The sequence below is a fragment of the Marmota monax genome, unplaced genomic scaffold (assembly GCF_021218885.2).
Source record: "Marmota monax isolate L192 unplaced genomic scaffold, Marmota_monax_Labrador192_F-V1.1 WCK01_AAM20220418_F8-fsc00055, whole genome shotgun sequence".
NCBI classification, from domain to species: domain Eukaryota; kingdom Metazoa; phylum Chordata; class Mammalia; order Rodentia; family Sciuridae; genus Marmota; species Marmota monax.
This window is the reverse complement of record NW_026695205.1, coordinates 358927-376314: the sequence shown is the minus strand read 5'-3', so window position 1 is coordinate 376314 and position 17388 is coordinate 358927. Positions and strand designations below refer to the sequence as shown.

General features: G+C 53.7%; 1 protein-coding gene across 1 annotated transcript in view; it reads left to right on the top strand.

The window, feature by feature from the left end:
- The first annotated feature begins 12447 nt into the window (after positions 1-12447).
- Lhx4 (LIM homeobox 4) overlaps positions 12448-17388 on the top strand; it is a 37437-nt gene continuing 32496 nt past the window's right edge. Inside the window, exon 1 of the mRNA XM_046430266.2 lies at positions 12448-12523. Coding sequence (XP_046286222.1) covers positions 12448-12523 — 76 coding nt within the window. The remainder of the gene's footprint in view (positions 12524-17388) is intronic.

Here is a 17388-nt window from a genome sequence, read left to right as displayed (position 1 = left end):
CCTAATAACCTAACCAGGCCTGATGGGGCCACCACGCTGCTCGGCTGTGCCCCGGAGTGAGAACTGATGCTGCTTCCCAGCCTCGCTGGCCCAAGGAGGATGTGTTTGGATTTTCCCCAATCCTGGGTTATAGGAGTAGCTTATTTATAAAGGCGTTCACTCTCTCCATTCATGGAACAGATATTTACTAAGAAGCCGTAAGACACTGGGCCCTGTGGTAGGAGCAGGAAATAGAATGGTAAACAAGACCAGGTCTTCTTCTTTTTGCTAAAGGGTTGGAACCGTCCCACTGAGAGAGGACCTGGCCGGAGGGTGTGGGCAGAACAGGCCTGTGCTTCTACCCGCAGGTCCCAACCCACCACCAGCCCAGGAGACACCCTGTCCCTACATCCCTCCTTCAGGTCGTCCCTTTCTGCACCTCCCTCCCTCCTCAAGAGAACACAAACCCTTGCTCTTTGGGTGAATAGAAACACGTGACTTAACCCTTGGTTCAAAGGGACTGAAATTCTGCGTCCCCAGGGTGCACCAGGGTGCAAGGCAGCCTGAGGAGAGCCTTGAGGACAGGGTCACACAGCCTTGTACTTCTGACCAGGGGGTGCTTCACGCACTGCGTTCTCAGGACTCACTTTAAGCTGAGTGTGCTTGGGTTTCTCCCGTTCTGCAAGCTGTGGACTGGCTCTCCCCAGAACACGTTGCAGGGTAAAACTTTTTTGAACAAATGAAGTCATTTTATAGCTAGAAACTGAGGGAAACCAAGAGAGTTTCCCGTCAATACGGAGAGTAGAAGAGGGACCCTCTCTTCAAGGGTCAGATACCAGCAGCATCCAGAGGAGGGTCCATCCTGTTGAGACTGGCCTGTGAGTCAGGGGTGTGAGGCCCCTGATGCTCAGGAATAGGGGGTCAGCACTGGCCTTCAAGGCTTCAGACCTAGACCTTTCTGCTAAAGTGTGTACACGCGTGAAGGGTGTGAACACACAATCAGTGGCAATGACGGTCCCCAGTGCTTGCTGGACTCCACCGTGTCCTGAAGCACACAGTGGCCCACACAGCGCATGTGATCATCATGAAGCCCATCTTCCCTCCTCCCTTCCCTCCTTCTCTCCTTCCTTCCTTCCTTCCTTCCTTCCTTCCTTCCCTCCCTCCCTCCCTCCCTCCTTCCCTCCTTCCCTCCTTCCTTCCTTCCTTCCTTCCACCAGGGGTTGAACCCAGGGGCATTTTACCACTGAGACATATCCCCAGCCCCTTTTTATATTTTTTCATTTAGAGACCTGGTCTCGCTGAGTTTCTTAGGGTCTGGCTAAGTTTCTGAGGCTGGCTTTGAACTCGAGATTCTCCTGCCTCAGCTTCCCGAGCCACTGGGATTATGTGTGCCCCATGAAGCCCACTTCATAGCTGAGTTTACTTTAGGCTCCACTAATTTGCTGTCACGCTTGACGTCCCCAACGTCAGCCTGTGCATCTCTCTGCACCTATCCGTTTCCAACCCCTGCTGAGGCTCTTGCCCACTCTCATTCCTGCCCCTGCCCAGCCACCTTCCCCACCTCTCCAGATGCCTCCTGACTTCCTGACACGCGAGGTCGAGCAGCCGTCCTGATCACCCTGGTGCCCAGCAGTCTCTGCCCGGCAGCCTCTGACCTCGCTCATGCAGGCTCCAGACCCCACCAGGGTAAATCCCATCTCTGTCCCTTGGGCGCTGACTGTCCTTGTTTCTGCATATGCCAGGACACCAGCCCCCATAGTGTTCCAGGAGGACCCTGCGGTGCTCGCTTCCTCCCGGCCACCTTCAAAGGCGGGTGCAGGGCTGAGTGGTGGGCCTGGTGCTCCCAGGCTGAGCAAGGGAGGGAAGTGGGATGGCTGGGACCCCAGAGGCCACCGACCTGACTCTCACAGCAAAGGGACAGAGCTGGCCAGGCCCTGGGTGGAGGTGCTGGGCTGAGCTAATCACCTAAATGGACGCGGGCTGTTGAGAGACAGGCTCTATTCCCTAATAGAATTTGCCCTCAAGTGCAATTTAATTTTCTCTGAGGCGGTCTCCAGCCCCTCAGCTTCCCTCCCGCTCGGCAGACCTCCTTTCCCCAGCTTCCAGGGGGAGCAGAGACCTTCCTCTCAGAGAAAGGAGGAGAAGGCCTCCTTTGGGCTCAGCCTGGGCCAGTTTAGAGCATCCCCACCCCACTGCACCCCTTCCTGGCCCCCTCTCTGGATGGGGGAAGTGGCTTCCCAGATCCTGACTCTTCCCCAGCTGCCTGGCTCCAGAGAACAGCCAGGTCCTCCTCCCAAAGCTCACCATGAAGGCAGATTCTTCCCCTGGCCTTTGGTAAGTTCACAAGCTTCCAGAATTCTCTTTGTCCTGCTTAGAGTCAGAGGCTTGGGGAGGGGGACTCGTCAGGGGAGCTGTGTGGGGCACCTGGAGGTCCGAGTGGGTGGGCCCACGTGTACACCCGCTCAGGGCTCAGGGGCCTCGGTGCAGTGGGCAGATATTGGCTCAGAGCCCTGTGGTTTGGGGCACAGCCCAGCTCCTCCGCACCCTGGGGACCCTCCTGAGCCTGGATTTCCCCCCAGCCAACTCCCACCTCTGGACTCAGATTGTGGCACCCTGAAACCCCAGGTTTGCTCACTGGGAGTCTTAGATTATTATATGGGATTCCTTAGTTTGCAGGAATCTGGGCTCAGTCTCCCACTAATGTCAGGGTGGAAGAAGGGCATCTTCAGAAACTGTGTTCTGTTTCTTCCTCTGAGACCCTCTTGGACCACCTGCAGCCCTTTCCCCTGGGTGGCAGGCGTGCAGGGAGGTCTGGGCAGAGCCCTGTGGTCAAGGGGCTCTGGACAGGGCAGGGATAGAGAACACAAAGAGAAGCCAAGTGTGTGATGAAATTGTGGTGAGGGGAGCAGAGGAGAGGACTGAGCCCCCTGGGGTTAGCCAGGGTAGGCAGGGAACGTGTAGGGTGACGAGTGTGCCCCGGACTTCATGCAAGCTGGTGTCCTGTTCCTGTGCTCTTTATCTGGCCAGCCCTGGGGAGGGATCACTGGAATTCCTCTTTCTTTGCCATCAGAGCAAAGAGCAGACGGTGGGGCTGAAGATGACAGAGAATGGATGGCTGGCAGGTCAGGGTCAATTGCAAAGAGGAGCTGGTCATTCCTCAGGCTCAGCCACCTGCTCTCTCTCTTACAGCTGAGGTCTCCCATCAGTGCCAGGGCCCGTTGCTCCTGAAGCTACATTTTTGGGCATCCACACTGTTGACCCATCCAGCCAATGCTTGTTAGTCCCTCATTCAGTGCCAGAGACTGTGCTAGGCGCTAGGCGGAGAGGGGACTACCTTGTGCCTGTGTGTTGTCGTGTGCCTGTGTGCACAGGATCAGGCAGGTCAGAAAGCCCAGAACAATGCTGCCCGGAAAGAACAGAACTTTCTTTCTGTTGTAAGCCTCCTTGTAGCCAGGCCAAAAGAAAAAAAAAGTGAAAATAATGTTAATAATAGATTCTTAAAAGCCCAATATATCCAAATATCCAATATATCCGAAATAGCATAATTTCAATATAAAAAGAAAAAAAACTTAATGAAATATTTTTACATTCTTTTCTTTAAAAATCTTCAAAATCCAGTATATAATTTACATTTAAAGCACATCTAATTCTGAACAGCCTCATTTCAGTGCTCCGTAGCCACATGTGGCTGGGGGCAGCCGTACTAGACAGCAGACACCCACACACAGTGTGGTCCCCGGGGTCACAGCAGCTCTTTAGGAAGCAGGCTCGTAGGCCACAGACCTACTGAGCCAGGATCTATAGTTTGAAAAAATCCTCAGGTGACTGATTGTATGCATGGTCAAGTCGGAGGACTTGTGGGAAGGGCCCACAGGATGGAGTAAGCATTTATGGTCTGTTTGCCTTGGGATTCTTCATGTTGGTTCCCAGAAGAATTATCAAAGTATTAATGTCCCCATTCAAACACAGCAAAGGGAGGCTCAGAGAGCTTAACTTCCCACCACCATAAAACCCAGGTGTACACTGGAGCTGGGATTCCTGTCTTCTTCAGAACACTTCCTTAGGTGAGCTCTTGGGGAAGTCCTTTGTCCCCCAAAGCTCTCAGTATTTCATCTTTTTTTGGGGGGAGGTACCAGGGATTGAGCCCAGGGGTGCTTAACCACTGAGCCACATCTCCAGTCTCCCCCCACCTTTGAGTATATTTTATTTAGAGACAGGGTCTCACTGAGTTGCTTGGTATCTTGCTTTTGCTGAGGCTGGCTTTGAACTTGCGATCCTCCTGCCTCAGCCTCCTGAGCCAACAGGATTCCAGGTGTGCACCACTGTGCCCAACAGTATTTCATCTTTGACTGAAAGCATCCACGGTCCCAGTGTCCTGGTCCCTTTTTTTCAGGTCAGTGTTTTCAAGTGGAAGGTTAGTTGCAAGCTCTTCAGAGTGAACCGGGGCTGTGAAAAGGGAAGGCCCGGCAGTGAGAACTGCGGGGACTGAGTCCTCTTCCTTGCACACTAAAGATGGTTCATATGTAGGCGGGGGAGCTACCGTGTGCCGGGCTCTGTGCTGACGGCTTTGTCCCTCTTGTGCCAACACTGCCCGGAACGATCCCATTGTACACCTAGGTAAGTGGAGGCTCAGAGTCCGACACATCCTGGCAGCCAGCAGAGCAGGCTGGCCCCCAAGTCCACCTGGCTCCAGAGCCCGGAGCCTGGTCCCTGCCTCCCCCTCTCCTCCCACAAACCTCCTGGGCTTTCCTCCTGTCACCTCTGCCCACGTCTAACACATCTACATTTTTGGTTGTAAGTCAGTTCCTGAGAGAAAACTGCTGAGTTAAGCGCCTCCATAAAAACCCTTCGCCAAGACGATGACGGAGTTGTTTTATAGATCAGCTCTGACACCTGCAGCTATTTCACATGAGCCAGGCTGCACGTCCCCCCTCCCCCGCCACATGCTGTCCTCCTTAGGCTCGGCGGCAGGCAGTGTAGACGGCTCCATCCTCCTGCACTTCTGGGATGGGGTGGGCCACCTGCCTTGGGAGGCCCAGGCCAAGAAGGTGAGGAGAGGAAAGCTCCGTGGAAACCCTGGCTCCCAGGATCATGCTGGCAGTGAGGGGCCTGCGAGGTTGAAGAGGGAAATGGGGAAGGGAGGGAGGCTCAGTTATGCAGCAGCATCTGGAGGCCAAGCTCCCCCTTCACGTAAACTTGGACATGAGTGAAATCAGAAAGCAAGTCATGGAGGACACAGCTACAAGGTGGTGTGTGCCCAGGTGCACCTTCCTGGTCCCTTTGTTTGTAGCACACAGGGGACAAGTCACCTCTTCCCATGACAGAGTGGGAGCTTTCCCCAAAAGAGCAAAAATGTCACCTAAGAAGCCCCTCTGGTCCATTGAGCTCTGCTTGTGACCAAGCTGGAAGAACAGGTCTCCATCTCCAAAGGGAAAACACAGAATGGGCCGCGACCCTGGGTCTCTCCCTATCCCAACTGCATTCTTTGGAAAGATGAGCTTTCCAAACTCCAGTCTTTGCTTAAAAACATTCAAAGTTTCTTGTCCCCCTGTTTCTCCCATAATATAAACAAGAGAAAGAAAAAAAAAAAACAGCAAAATATCGTGAGGGTCCCATCACCATGCCAGTGACCTTCCTGGGGAAGAGCTTGCTGGGTGCCTGGAGCCTGCTGCTGGGTCCCATTTGGCTGGTGGAATGGAAAAGCAGAAAAGCAACTTGCGGGCAGCGGCCCCCTGGGGGTGAATCCTAGCGGGATCTGAACGAGGTCATCTGAGCCCCTCATTCACCAGTTCTCCCTCCCGCACAAGGAGGCAGAGGCACCTGGAGGACTTTGCAGATATTAACAGAAATGCTGCCCCGCCCCCATCTTGGGCAAAAGGAGCTATGTGGACTGTGACAATTGACACCCAGGTCACTGCCTTCAGTGCCAATCACGGGGCTGGCATATAATAAATAGTTTGAATGTACAAATTAAGGAATGATCTAGGCATTCTCAATTTTTTTAAAAAAAAATTTATTTCTTAGGTGTAGTTGGACACAATACCTTTATTTTATTTATTTATTTTTTATGTGGTGCTGAGGATCGAACCCAGGGCCTTGCACGTGCTAGGCGAGTGCTCTGCCATTGAGCCACAACCCCAGTCCTGGTATTTTTAATTTTTGATGGAACTCAAAGAGAACTAACTCTGAGCCCGGCACGGTGGTGCACGCCTATAATCCCAGCACTTGGGAGGCTGAGGTAGAAGGATCCTGAGTTCAAAGACAGCCTCAGCAAAAACAAAAAAAAAAGAAAAAAGCCAGGCTTTGAGCAACCAGTGAGACCCTGTCTCAAAATAAAATACAAAGTAGGGTTGGGGATGTGACTCAGTGGTCGTGTGCCCCTGGGTTCAATCCCCAGCACCAAAAAAAAAAAAAAAAAAAAGAACTAACTCTGAAATCAGAACAAAACCAAATGCTCAGATTCATTCCCTAGCTCCTGACTGCACAGGGGCCAAGAGGTGAGATGGATGCACAGATGGGCGCAGAGAACTCGGCTTTGCTGGGTCATGTGCTCTGCATGGACCAACCATCTGGCCATGCCCAGGGACCTCCAAATAAGAGCTATTCGATAGTCAGCTGTGGTGGCACTCAGGAGGCTGAGGCAGGAAGCTTTCGAGCTCGAGGCCAGCCTGGACAACTCAGCAAGACCCTGTCTCAAAATTTAAAAAAGGATAAAAAGGACTGGAGTCGCAACTCAGGGGCAGTGTGCCCCTGGGTACAATCCCCAGAAGAAACAAACAAACAAACAAAACCGAAGAAGCTATTTGACGAGGCCGGTGGTGCCTGCAAGGCAGAGCCAGTTGGCCTGTAGGCACACCCTGGCGTCCACCTGTGCTCCTGGGCCTTATCACTTGGTCCCCGTGACTCACTTTCCTCATCTGCAAAATGGAGGTAAGAGTGGGCCTTGCCTGGAGGGACCTGAGGGTACAACAGACGGTACAGAGGCAGAGGTCGGGCCAGCGCTTTCCTGGCCCCTCCAGGGACCTTAGTGTCCTTGTCTTGTCCTGTTTCTCAGCCACTTACTGAGTCAGGATCTTCTAGGGCTGAGCCACCTCCTCTCCACACCCCTTCCGTCCCTGTGTCAAGGACACGGGTTGAAGAGGAGCACTCATCGCCTTCGGATGAGCATCCTGGAGGGAGCCATCCCCGCCAGGTTCTGGGAAGAGGAGACAAATGACAAAGTGGTGGGTCCACCAAAGGGGCCTGTGACAAATGACTGAAAGGACCGGGTGGACAGATGGGGAAGAGCAAAGGCCCCTGTCCTTTTATTGGAGAACTCCTTGTGGCTCCCTGAACAAGACAGAAGCTCCCCGGGGGCGGCGCAGGGGGCCGGGCTCCCTGGTCCTCGCGGCTGGGATGAGTAATATGGACCGGGGCAGAGGGTCTATATCAATCTAGCCCCACAGAAAAATGAATGAAAATTGAATTCCCCAAGGAGAATCGGGGAGCTGTTATCCAGACAGAGATAAATCAGAGGATGCCAAGAAGCCGGGGGTGGGGGGAGCAGGTTTCCAACAGCAGGAGAATAATTAAGGAAACAGTTTCAAAATGCAAATGATGAAAGAGGGTTTGAGAGGAATGAGGACAAGATGATTAGAGATGGGGTGACGGGAGCAGGAGGGTGGGATTCTTTCCTCAGTGGAGAAGGCAGTTGGGGTTCAGGATTCCTGGCATCCAAAGGTAAACTTGCCTACTCTGGGAAGCTCTTAAAATGCAAGGGTTAAAAGATACACAAGTCTTCTGTGCAGAGTTAAAAGTACATCAGGAATCAGAAGGCTGGATTTAATTTCCAGTCAGCTCTGCAACTTATTAGCTGTGTGACCTTGGGCAAACCACTTAACCTCTCTGTTTCCTGAGAATCCTACCCAGTCCCAGGCATAATTATAAAGATCAAATGAGATAAAATATGTAGAAGAACTTCGTAAAATATCAAGTGCTGGACAAATGTAAGCAATAATCATCTTCCTAAATTGGGTTTCTCCCCTCAGAATTGGATCCAGTGACATGTCGGGTCTGGTTCCCAGAAATGTAATGTATAAATGTCTACTAGATTCTTTGTACTGGCTATTGATCAACTTTTCTGACAGAGAGTCCGAACATCACATCACACTGATCCATCCTCTGGTGCCCACTCACCAGTGGATCCTACCCCAAAGACAAGGCTCTGAGGACCATAGTTCCTGAAGGTCACCAGTGGCGCTGGATGGGCTTGGTGAGGCAGGCTTGGGGAATCAGCTCAGAGATCAAAATCCAAACTGAGTCCACCGGGGAACTTTCCAGGCCACTGACCAGCACAGATGTTCTGACATCCACAGGATTCAACCACCCCCCCTTCTCAAGGGGCTAGCTTAGCCCCCTGTGGACCCATTGTCCACCCAATGTTGGACTGCCCTGAGGATTATGGGATTATGCCCCCAGAAGCACTTACCTTGGTGCTCAGTGTTTTTGTTTCTGCAGTGCTAGGGACGGCCCCCAGGACCTGGTGCCTGGTAGGCAAGTGCTCCCCCATGGAGCTCCGTCCTCAGGCACCAGCGCTTGGTATATATAGTTAAACACTTTCAATAAATAGTGGTTGTTATTACGACCCCCATGTACTGTTACGTTATTACTGTTACTATCATGCATTGCTGCACAAAAATATGAGCTCCATCAAGGAAAGCTTCTTGATTGGTTTTTCCTGTTGACAAAAGGGAAAACTGAGTCCTCCTGGGGGAGGGGAGGGGACTTCACAGGTGCAGATGTTGTTGGAAGACCTGGGAATGGGACCAGCTCCTACCAGGAGGCACATGCCGGTGGGAGGGGCGTTTATTGGCTGAGCTGAGTAGTCCTGGGGGGCTCAAGGCGGGTTGGGGAGCCACTGCCCACAGATTCAAGAACTGAGAGCCAAGTGATTTCCCAAGGCTCCTCTGCCCAGGGGTAGAGGTGAACTGGCCCCCCTGGGTTAGCCCCCAGCCCAGGAGAATCCCCACCTCAGTGATGCTGTTCCTTACCTGGTGACAGGCTCGTGACATGCAAACGAGGAGAGGGCAGGACCCCAGCAGGTTTATACAGGCACTGCAGGGAGTAGTTCTAGATATGATTTTAAATTATAAAAGTGATTACCATATTTGCTGTACATGTCACTGCATGTCATCTCTCACTAATGCCACTGCAAAAAGAGCCCCCCTGCAGAAAACCTGGAATAGAGAAAAGTAGAACAAAATGCTTTCCGATACGCTTTTTAAAAATATACTTGGAATAGTATTTTGAGATATTTTTCTGTTATCCTAATGTTTAAAAAATAACTTTGTTTTTTTCCTGCTTTTTAAAATACTATGCTCATTGAAAAAGTAAAATAAAATAAAAATATCCACTGTACAGATCATCACTTTTACATATTAGACATTCTTTTTCTATATATGTTCCTTCTTCTTTCTTTTTTTTAAGTTCTTAAAGTTCATACTGTTTTTCCCATTTCTTAATATCTTCAACACTTTTCTACATTATTAAGTATCCTAGTCATATTATTTCTAATGACTAATCTTATATTCTATTTAAGTTATCTAATAATCCCTTTTGCTGGATATTTAGATTAGTCGTTCATTCATTAATTTTTGGTACTGGAGATTGAACCCGAGTTCTCATGTGCTCTACCCCTAAGCTATACCCCTAATCTCTAGCATATTCTCTTTAAAATGTTATAAACATCCTTGTAACCTCATATTTATAAATGTTCTTGATTATTTTCTTTGAACACATTCCTATATGGATTGAGTCATATCTGTCATACTTTTAGGCTATAAAACATATTGTCAAAACGCCCTTGAAGGTATTTCTCCTCTTTGCAGCTCTACCAGGAAATTTTTTTCTAGTTTCCCCACATATAACAAACAATATGTATTTATATTTAACTATGTTCAGTGTACTTAACTATTTAAATGTATGATTTTTACACCCCATACACCTAGAATCATACATTATTTCATCCTGATTTTTTAAAAATTAATATTTCACAAGCATTCTCATGTTGCTAGATTTTACAATTAGTTTCAATGAGTGTATAAAATAGTGTCAAGCAAATTTAACATCTGATGTAAGTCACTTATCCTTTGTTACACATTTAGGCTATTTTTCTCCAAAACTTAATACTGTAATAAACATCTTCATGCATGAAACTTTAAAAAAAATTCTAAATTATTGTCGTGGAGTAGTCACTCAAAAGTGAAATTACATGAGCTAAAAGGTTTGAAAAATTTATAGGTGTGATACATATTGCCAAATTGCTTTCCAAACGGATATTAAGAGTTTATAAGCACATCAGCAATATTTGTGAGAGTACCAGTTTCTAGGCTTCTTCATCGGCTCTGAAAGCTGCAATTTCTTCCCCACTGACCACTTAACAAAAAAGAGGTGTGTACTTTCTTGTTTTGCTTTGCAAGTCTTTGGTTGCTAATGAAGCGGACATCTACCTGTGTTGGTTTACTGGATATATTTCTGTAGAAAATATTTTGGGTAAACACTGAAATTATCACCAGGTCTCTGCTTTTTTTTTTTTTTTTCCTTGCACATATTCTGTCTCACGCCCTAGAGTCAGCTTGCAGGTTAACAGAGGAAGATCTGACCCCAGCCCGGCACCAGGACACACAGAAGTCACTGTGACCTCTGGAGACAAATTCTAAGCGGCGCAGACGGCCACGTCACCCCGCCCCCAGCCCTGTGCTCCTCCCTCACCAGCCCTGAAAGGTGGGCAGGTGTGACCAGTTTGAGGACCAGGCCAGAGGAAAGGGCAGGGAACGCTCTGGAAGGCGGGGAGGGCCAGCAGCGTCCCTTTCCGCCCAAGCGGGATCCCACGAGGCTGGAAAGAAACACCTAGCTTCAACTCTAGAACGAAATTCGAGGTGGCGAAGTCGCGGGGCTGGGATCCCGAGAAAGACTGGGCCCAGGGCTGGCGGGGTGGGCTTCGGGCGCCTGCTGTCAGGAGGCGGCGAGTATCTGATGAGGGGTCAGAGGATTTCTGCGGAGAACTCGTCCCAGCCCTGGGACTTGCTTTATGTCTGCCAGGAATTCACATTCGGCCTAACGTGTTTTAAGCTGTGTGTGTGCGTGTGTGTGTGTGTGCGTAAGTGTGTGCGCGCGTGTGTTAAATCCAATAGCCACACAAGCCCTTCGCTGGTCAGCCCGGGTGTCCGTGTGCACGTTACCGCCCTGCACACACGTGGTCCAGAATTGTTCAAAACGCCCGCGGTGGCAGCCGGCGAGGCAGAGCGGTCTCTGGGGACCCAGAGGAGGACAGAGCCGGGTGAACCCCGGTCGGAGGGTCGCGGAGGCCGGGATTCGATCGAGAGCCTGGGCAGGGCGGACTCCCGGGGGCAGGCCGCGGCGTGCGGGGGGCGCGCTTGGGGACCCGCGCCCCCCCTCGGTGCTCTGTCCCTGGCCGCCTTCCTTCGCCCAGCCGGCTGCCGCCGCGGCCCGCTGCATGACTCGTGCGTTCCGGGCCGAGTACGGGCTGTCCCTGGCCCAGCCTCAGCCAGACGCGGGGGAGAGACAGCAGGGGCTGGAAGTGCCGGCGGGGAAGGAACTGGCCAGAGAGGAGGAGGAGGAGGATGGAGTCATCCGGCTCCGGAGCGCGCTCGGTCCGGCGGAGAGATGCTGGGCACCGAGAACGCGCGAGGGGCAGACTGTCCCCAGGCCCCGGCCGGCGGAGGGTCCCCGCCCTGCCCCGCCCCTTGGTCAGAACTGACAGGCTGGGAGGACGCGATCCGCTGATCTGGAACCCCCAGGGGACCCGCGAAAACCGGCTCCCCGCGGACGCCCCGGTCCTGGGCCACCTGCTGCCGCGGCCCAGCCCGTAGCGGTATTTATACCCGCGAGCTGGCCCGCACGGAGGGGCGGGGGAGGAGGCGGCGAAGCCCCGCCCCGCTCCACGCGGCCCCGCCCTTGTGCACCGCCGGGCTCACTTGGGGCACCGGGACCCCCACTCCCGCTGGGGTCGTCTGCCCGTTGTCGGGTGGGAGCCCTGGCTGAAGGGCGGGCCTCCCTGCGGAAAGCGACGTCACGGCCGCTCCCGCAGTGTGAATGAATCAAAATGCCTGGGTGACCGCGGCCTCCCCGGCGGCCGGCACGCGAAGGGTGGAGGGGGAAGGGGAGAGAACGGGCGGGGGAAGGAGGAGGGGAAAGAGCCAGGGCTGCAGCAACAGCGTCTCCTCTACCCGGGATGTGCACCAACCCCGGAGAGCGAGATCAAAGGGATTTGAAACAGACTGAGGACTGGCGGGGGGAGGGGACCGGCCAGCCTGTGGAGTCCTCCCGGAGAGGCCGAGGGCCCGGCTTCCACTGTGACTTCAGCGGCCTGCTTGGGTTTCTTATCATTATTTTCAAATTTCGGAACCCAGCTAGAGGGAGAGAGCCAGAGATCTCCGTAGACTGCGACTCGCTGGCTCTTGCTCCAAGATGATGCAGAGCGCGGCGGTCCCCGCGGAGGGGGCTGTCCAGGGGCTCCCGGAGATGCTCGGTGTGCCGATGCAACGTAAGACAACCTCCTTTCTCGCTGATTTAATTTGATAACAAGACAGCTAACAGCCTCAGCTGGTGCTGGGCGGGCCGGACGCTGCTCATGGCCCTGGCCAGGAAGGGCCGGTGGCCGGGGCGCAGAGGCGGTCACCGGGCAGGGGCACCAGCCAGAGTGCGTTTGAAGGGCCTGGCTCTTTACTGTTAGGGGCCGAAGGTGAAAGCTTCCTGGACCATACTCGAGGAGGGCCCAGGGTACCGAAACCCGCATCTTCAATCCATGGCTTTTCTGGGAATGCCGGGGAGAGTGCTGTTTGGGGACATCAGTGGGGTTCGAGCTGCAGGCCAGGCCTGAGGGCAAGGGTGGTCCCCTACCTCATCCCTCATCCCTGGGTGGCGGTCAAAGCTCGCCGGACCTCTAGTGCAACTTCACCCCGGCTGGCGGGAAGTTGGAGAGCGCATCCCCCGCCCCCCGGGGCTGGCGGCGCGGAAGCACCGGCCACAAGTCTGAGCCGCCCGCGCTCCCGGGCCAGAGTGTCTGGTGCGTCCCCAGCCGCTGCTGCCCGCGGCACTCGCCGCCTGGGGGACCTACTGCTTCTTGTGAGGGAATCTGCTCACCACATTCCAGTTACCCAAGGAATGCAGAGGAGGGAGAAACGCCGAGACGAAGTTGTGAACTCGGGGTTCAGCCTTCGCGCAGGCGAGGGCAGGCCATCAGGGTGGCCCGGATTTGGAGGGGGGAGAGGCTGAGGTGTGTGCGCGCTTGGCCAGCCCTCTCGCTTTCTTCCCGCGCCTGAAATTGGCAAGGAGTCGCGAGCTTGGGGCGTGTTTGTCCCTAGGTCTTTCTGTGTGTATGAATGTGCGCACGCACAGATTTTCCCGTAGGGAATCTGTCTGTCTCACTCGGAAACCAAGAGTCCGGGAGATTGAATATGTGCGGAGACCGAAACAGGTCCCCAAGTGTCGCGCGCGCTCGTGGCGGGTGCAGCCTAAGTCCTGCCCCTCTGGCTGGTGCGTTCAGCAGAGCGCCCCGGGGCACCGTGGAGAGAAGAAGGGTTTTCTCGCTCTGCTTGCCAAGGGGTTGTACTTCCGCCTGCGACTTCTTTAGTGGTGCTGTAGCTACGGTATTTTTTTTTTTTTTTTTTAAGAGCAGGCTCACCGAGGGGATTGTGACCGCCTACGAACTAGGGCGCACCAGCGCGCCCTCCTGCGCCCCGGTTCTCCATCGCAGGATTTCTGTCCTGGTCATACCTCAAAGGACAGGCTGGAAAGCCAGTGCCCTGGGCTTCCCTGGGAAGTTTTTGGGAAGGGATTAAAAGAGGATAGCTTAATTCAAGCCTATCTAGATGTTTCTTCCCTATATCCTAGAGTTATTCTTTGAGTCTTTTCGCGTCAACTGTTGGCAGTTTCAACTCTGTGCTGAGTCTTGGGGAATTTACTGCTAAGGTGTTCTGTGGGAGGCGTTGGAGGTTCATGCTGCCTCGCCCCACACCCGGTGCCCCAGTTTGAAGAGATGCAGTGGGCTTTCAGCCTCTGCACAAACAGAAACACAAATTTGGCAAAGGTGCCCAGGTCCTTAAGCTGCCTGAAGCTGTGCAGGAGGGGAGTGCAGAGTGGGGCAAAGGTGCACATGTGTGATTGTGACCTTGGTAGCCGGTGGGTGGTCTGGGCTCCAATTCTTTGATAAGGAGGTGACCTGTTAGGAACAACGAAGTACCCTATCCTTTTGGGGTATACTGGGCTGTGTGGGGTTATCTTAATTTTTGCTTGTCTTGCTCAGAGACAACTTTGATGTTGGTCCTCAGGCACTCAAAATGCCCAGAATTTGGCTCCAGAGCTACAGTTTGCCAAGGCTCTAGGTCTGGGTTCAAACTGTGGAACACTAAAAAGGTAAAGAAAGGAATCCTTATCTCAGGGTGGCCCACAAGGTAAAGTCATAACAAGGGTGGGTGATCAGTGCTCTCTTTTGTCTTTCCTCAGTTCAGTGGCCCATGGGCCTCAGGGGGAGAGAAAGGTAATCAGCTGGAGGAGAAACCAGTCAAAATTGAGGGTCCCAATCCCTAAAGACCTTGGAATGTTTTTATTTTCCTTTTTTTTTTTTTTAAATCTCCCTCCCCCCCACCACCTTTTGAAATGTATGTGGATTTATATTCCTTTCCTTACAGCAGACCTGACCACTGGCTGTTAAACTCTTGGGGCTGGGACTGGAGGACAGGTGGGGTGTGGTTCCTCACTCCGGTATACCACCGAACTATTCTCTTTCCTGGGTTGGGCCCTGGGGCCTAAGACCTCAGAGTGGGGGTGGGGTAGGGAGCGTGTCTAGGGGGAGCATACCCATGGGCCTCAGGAGACAGAAAGGTAATCCCAGGACTCTCAACCCTGGGTTGGAAGGACAAGGAAATACTCTCCCAGGGGTCCCTCCGACCTGCCAACCAGAAGGTTGGTATTGAGCCCCTCCCCTTAGATTCTGCTTCTTCATCACCTGAGCCACCACAAACAGAGCACAGGTCTAGGGATCCCCTAATCTCCGCCTTTGGTGTCCTTACATCTAGGGGAGTTTTGGAAGAATTTAAAATCCAGTTTGTTTCGGTGGCAGTCGGAATATTCTTTCGTTTATTTGAGGATGAGCGAAATTCATTCCCTTCAGGAAAACGTTACCAAGTAATGTAATAATTTCTCTCCCTTCGCCAGTTTCTGCCCACATTCTGCCCTCTTCCTCCCACTCTGCCCCCGCCTCCCGCCACCGCTGGCTCCTGGTTAGCTCCTTCGCCCTCGCGGTGCTGCTGTTCCCAGAGGTGGCGCGGACCCCTCCTGGAGCAGCGGGGTCCCTCCTGCGCACCGCTCGGACTAGCTCCAGCTGCTCCAGCCGCTCGAAGGGCATCGGCCGGGAGAGCTCAGAAAGAACTGGGCGGAGGAGGCTGAGAGCTGGTCCCCCACCCCCTTCCACACACCGCGCCTCTTAGATCGCGGTTTGGTTACCAGGTCCCGCCACCGCCTCCTAAGGAACTCCCCCGCCTTGCTCAGGATGACGGCGAGCGCTCTGTCCCAAGGAGCCCGACGGGTCACTTCCAGGACGCACCAAGGGCCCTTTGAAAGGGTTCGGTGTCCTTCCGGGGGCGGTATGGGTAGGTTTGGAAAGGGACTTCATCTTAAACTCCTGGGTTCCGACTACTGGGCCCACGTTTTGGGGTCGTAGCTTGTGGTCGCAGAGCGCTCTCTATCTCTGATCTCTTTATTTATCTCTGTTTCCGGGCACAGCCTGCCTCTGTGCCGGTGGTCCTTGTCGCCTCTTTCAGGCTGTAGGGACGCCGAGGTCCAAGTTCTCAGGGCGCCCGCCGTCGGACAGCGCTCGGTGCGGTGAGTGCTTCCCGAGCCACCTCCGAAGCTGCCTTCTCGGAACCGAGCGTTGCCCTCCGTGCTTCTGGCTTGTGCTGGCCCCTCTCGTCCGCTAAGGAGACTCAGAAAAATGCGGGGTGTATGGGAAGGTGGGGCGTTTATGCGCCTTTTGCACTCAGTTTTGACCCATCTTCCAGGCATCTGCCCAGGCACCAAAAGAAAGAACAACTGCCACCCGCAGCACAGCAGCGCTGGTCGGAGTGTGGCAACCTCCGTGGGAGAAAGGAGAAACCTGCCAGGTCCCTCCCGGGGTGGTAAATGGAAAGGCGGCCCCAGGTGACTGCCATCCATCCCCTTGTTTGTCTCCTAAAATGACTACTGCCTGCAAGCCCTTAGGAATCCCGAAGCTTTGGGAAAAGGCTACTTCATTCATTTTGTATTTGGTAGGCTCTGGGTGAGGCACTTCTCTTGGGCGTCGCACTACCCCTTTTCCCCTTCCTGTGACTCATTCTGGGTGCGTGGGGACAAACCTACCAGCGCAGGTCGCCTGGCAAGTTCTGGTCCCCCACGGTGTTTATCATCCTGCTTGGGGATTTCTTGGGGACTAATTTCCCAGGCCAGGGCTTCTCTTAAACTCTGGGGTGAGCCTCTTCTCTCTGATGCCTTGTCTCATGGTTCAGGAAAAACCCGCGACAACATAATTTATGTGTATATGTGAATAAAGAGGCTAACCGATTCCAGTACACAATTTCAAACAGCAACTGGGGCATCACAGACCTCCCGCCCCAACTCACCCAAATATTCTTGGGCACAAGCCAGTTTTAAAGGCCAGGCTAGCTATCCCCGCCGGCCGATTTAAGCCTGGTGGGTTGGGGTTCGGATTCTCTAACCGCCAGGATCCTGCCCCAGCCCGCAGTCAAAGCTGCGAACTACCCAGCAGAGAATTTGGAAAAGCCCATCCTAGCTGAGAGCGCCTGGCAGGCGCAAGGGCTCCAGTCTCCTCGTGTCCGTGACCTCGATCCGAGAAGGCAGGGAGGGAGAAGGGAAGTCTGAGAAGCCGCGGTCCCAGAGCGTTGAGCGTGCAGAATGAACGTTCAGAGCCCGACGCCCAGCTGGACGGTAGAGTGGGTGAGAGATCAGCACTGAGCGGCCCCAGTTACCTCGGAAAGTCGGGACTGGGAAGAGGAACCAAGACCCTACTAGAGTTGGTTTCCTCCCTGGACCGCGTGGTCTGGGCTCGCGGATAACCCGAGCCAGGAGGGGCGGCGTGGGGCTGGGCCAGAGCGGAGTCCTCGGGTCTGGGAGCACGACCTGCCTGACCTCCCTGCCACTGGGGCCGGGTGCTTCCAGCCCGCTGGCAAGCGCTGGCCAGAGTGGCCGGGGAACAGACAGATGATGAATTTCCTCCGGGAGAGTTTGCTGTGCACTGCCCTGGGCGCTCGCCCTGGGTTTTAGGAGGTTCGCGCCTGGAGACAGACGAGGACAGGATGTCTTAGTGGGATAACCGGCTATGGGCAGCCCGCGGCCCGCGGCCAGGAGCAGAGGTCG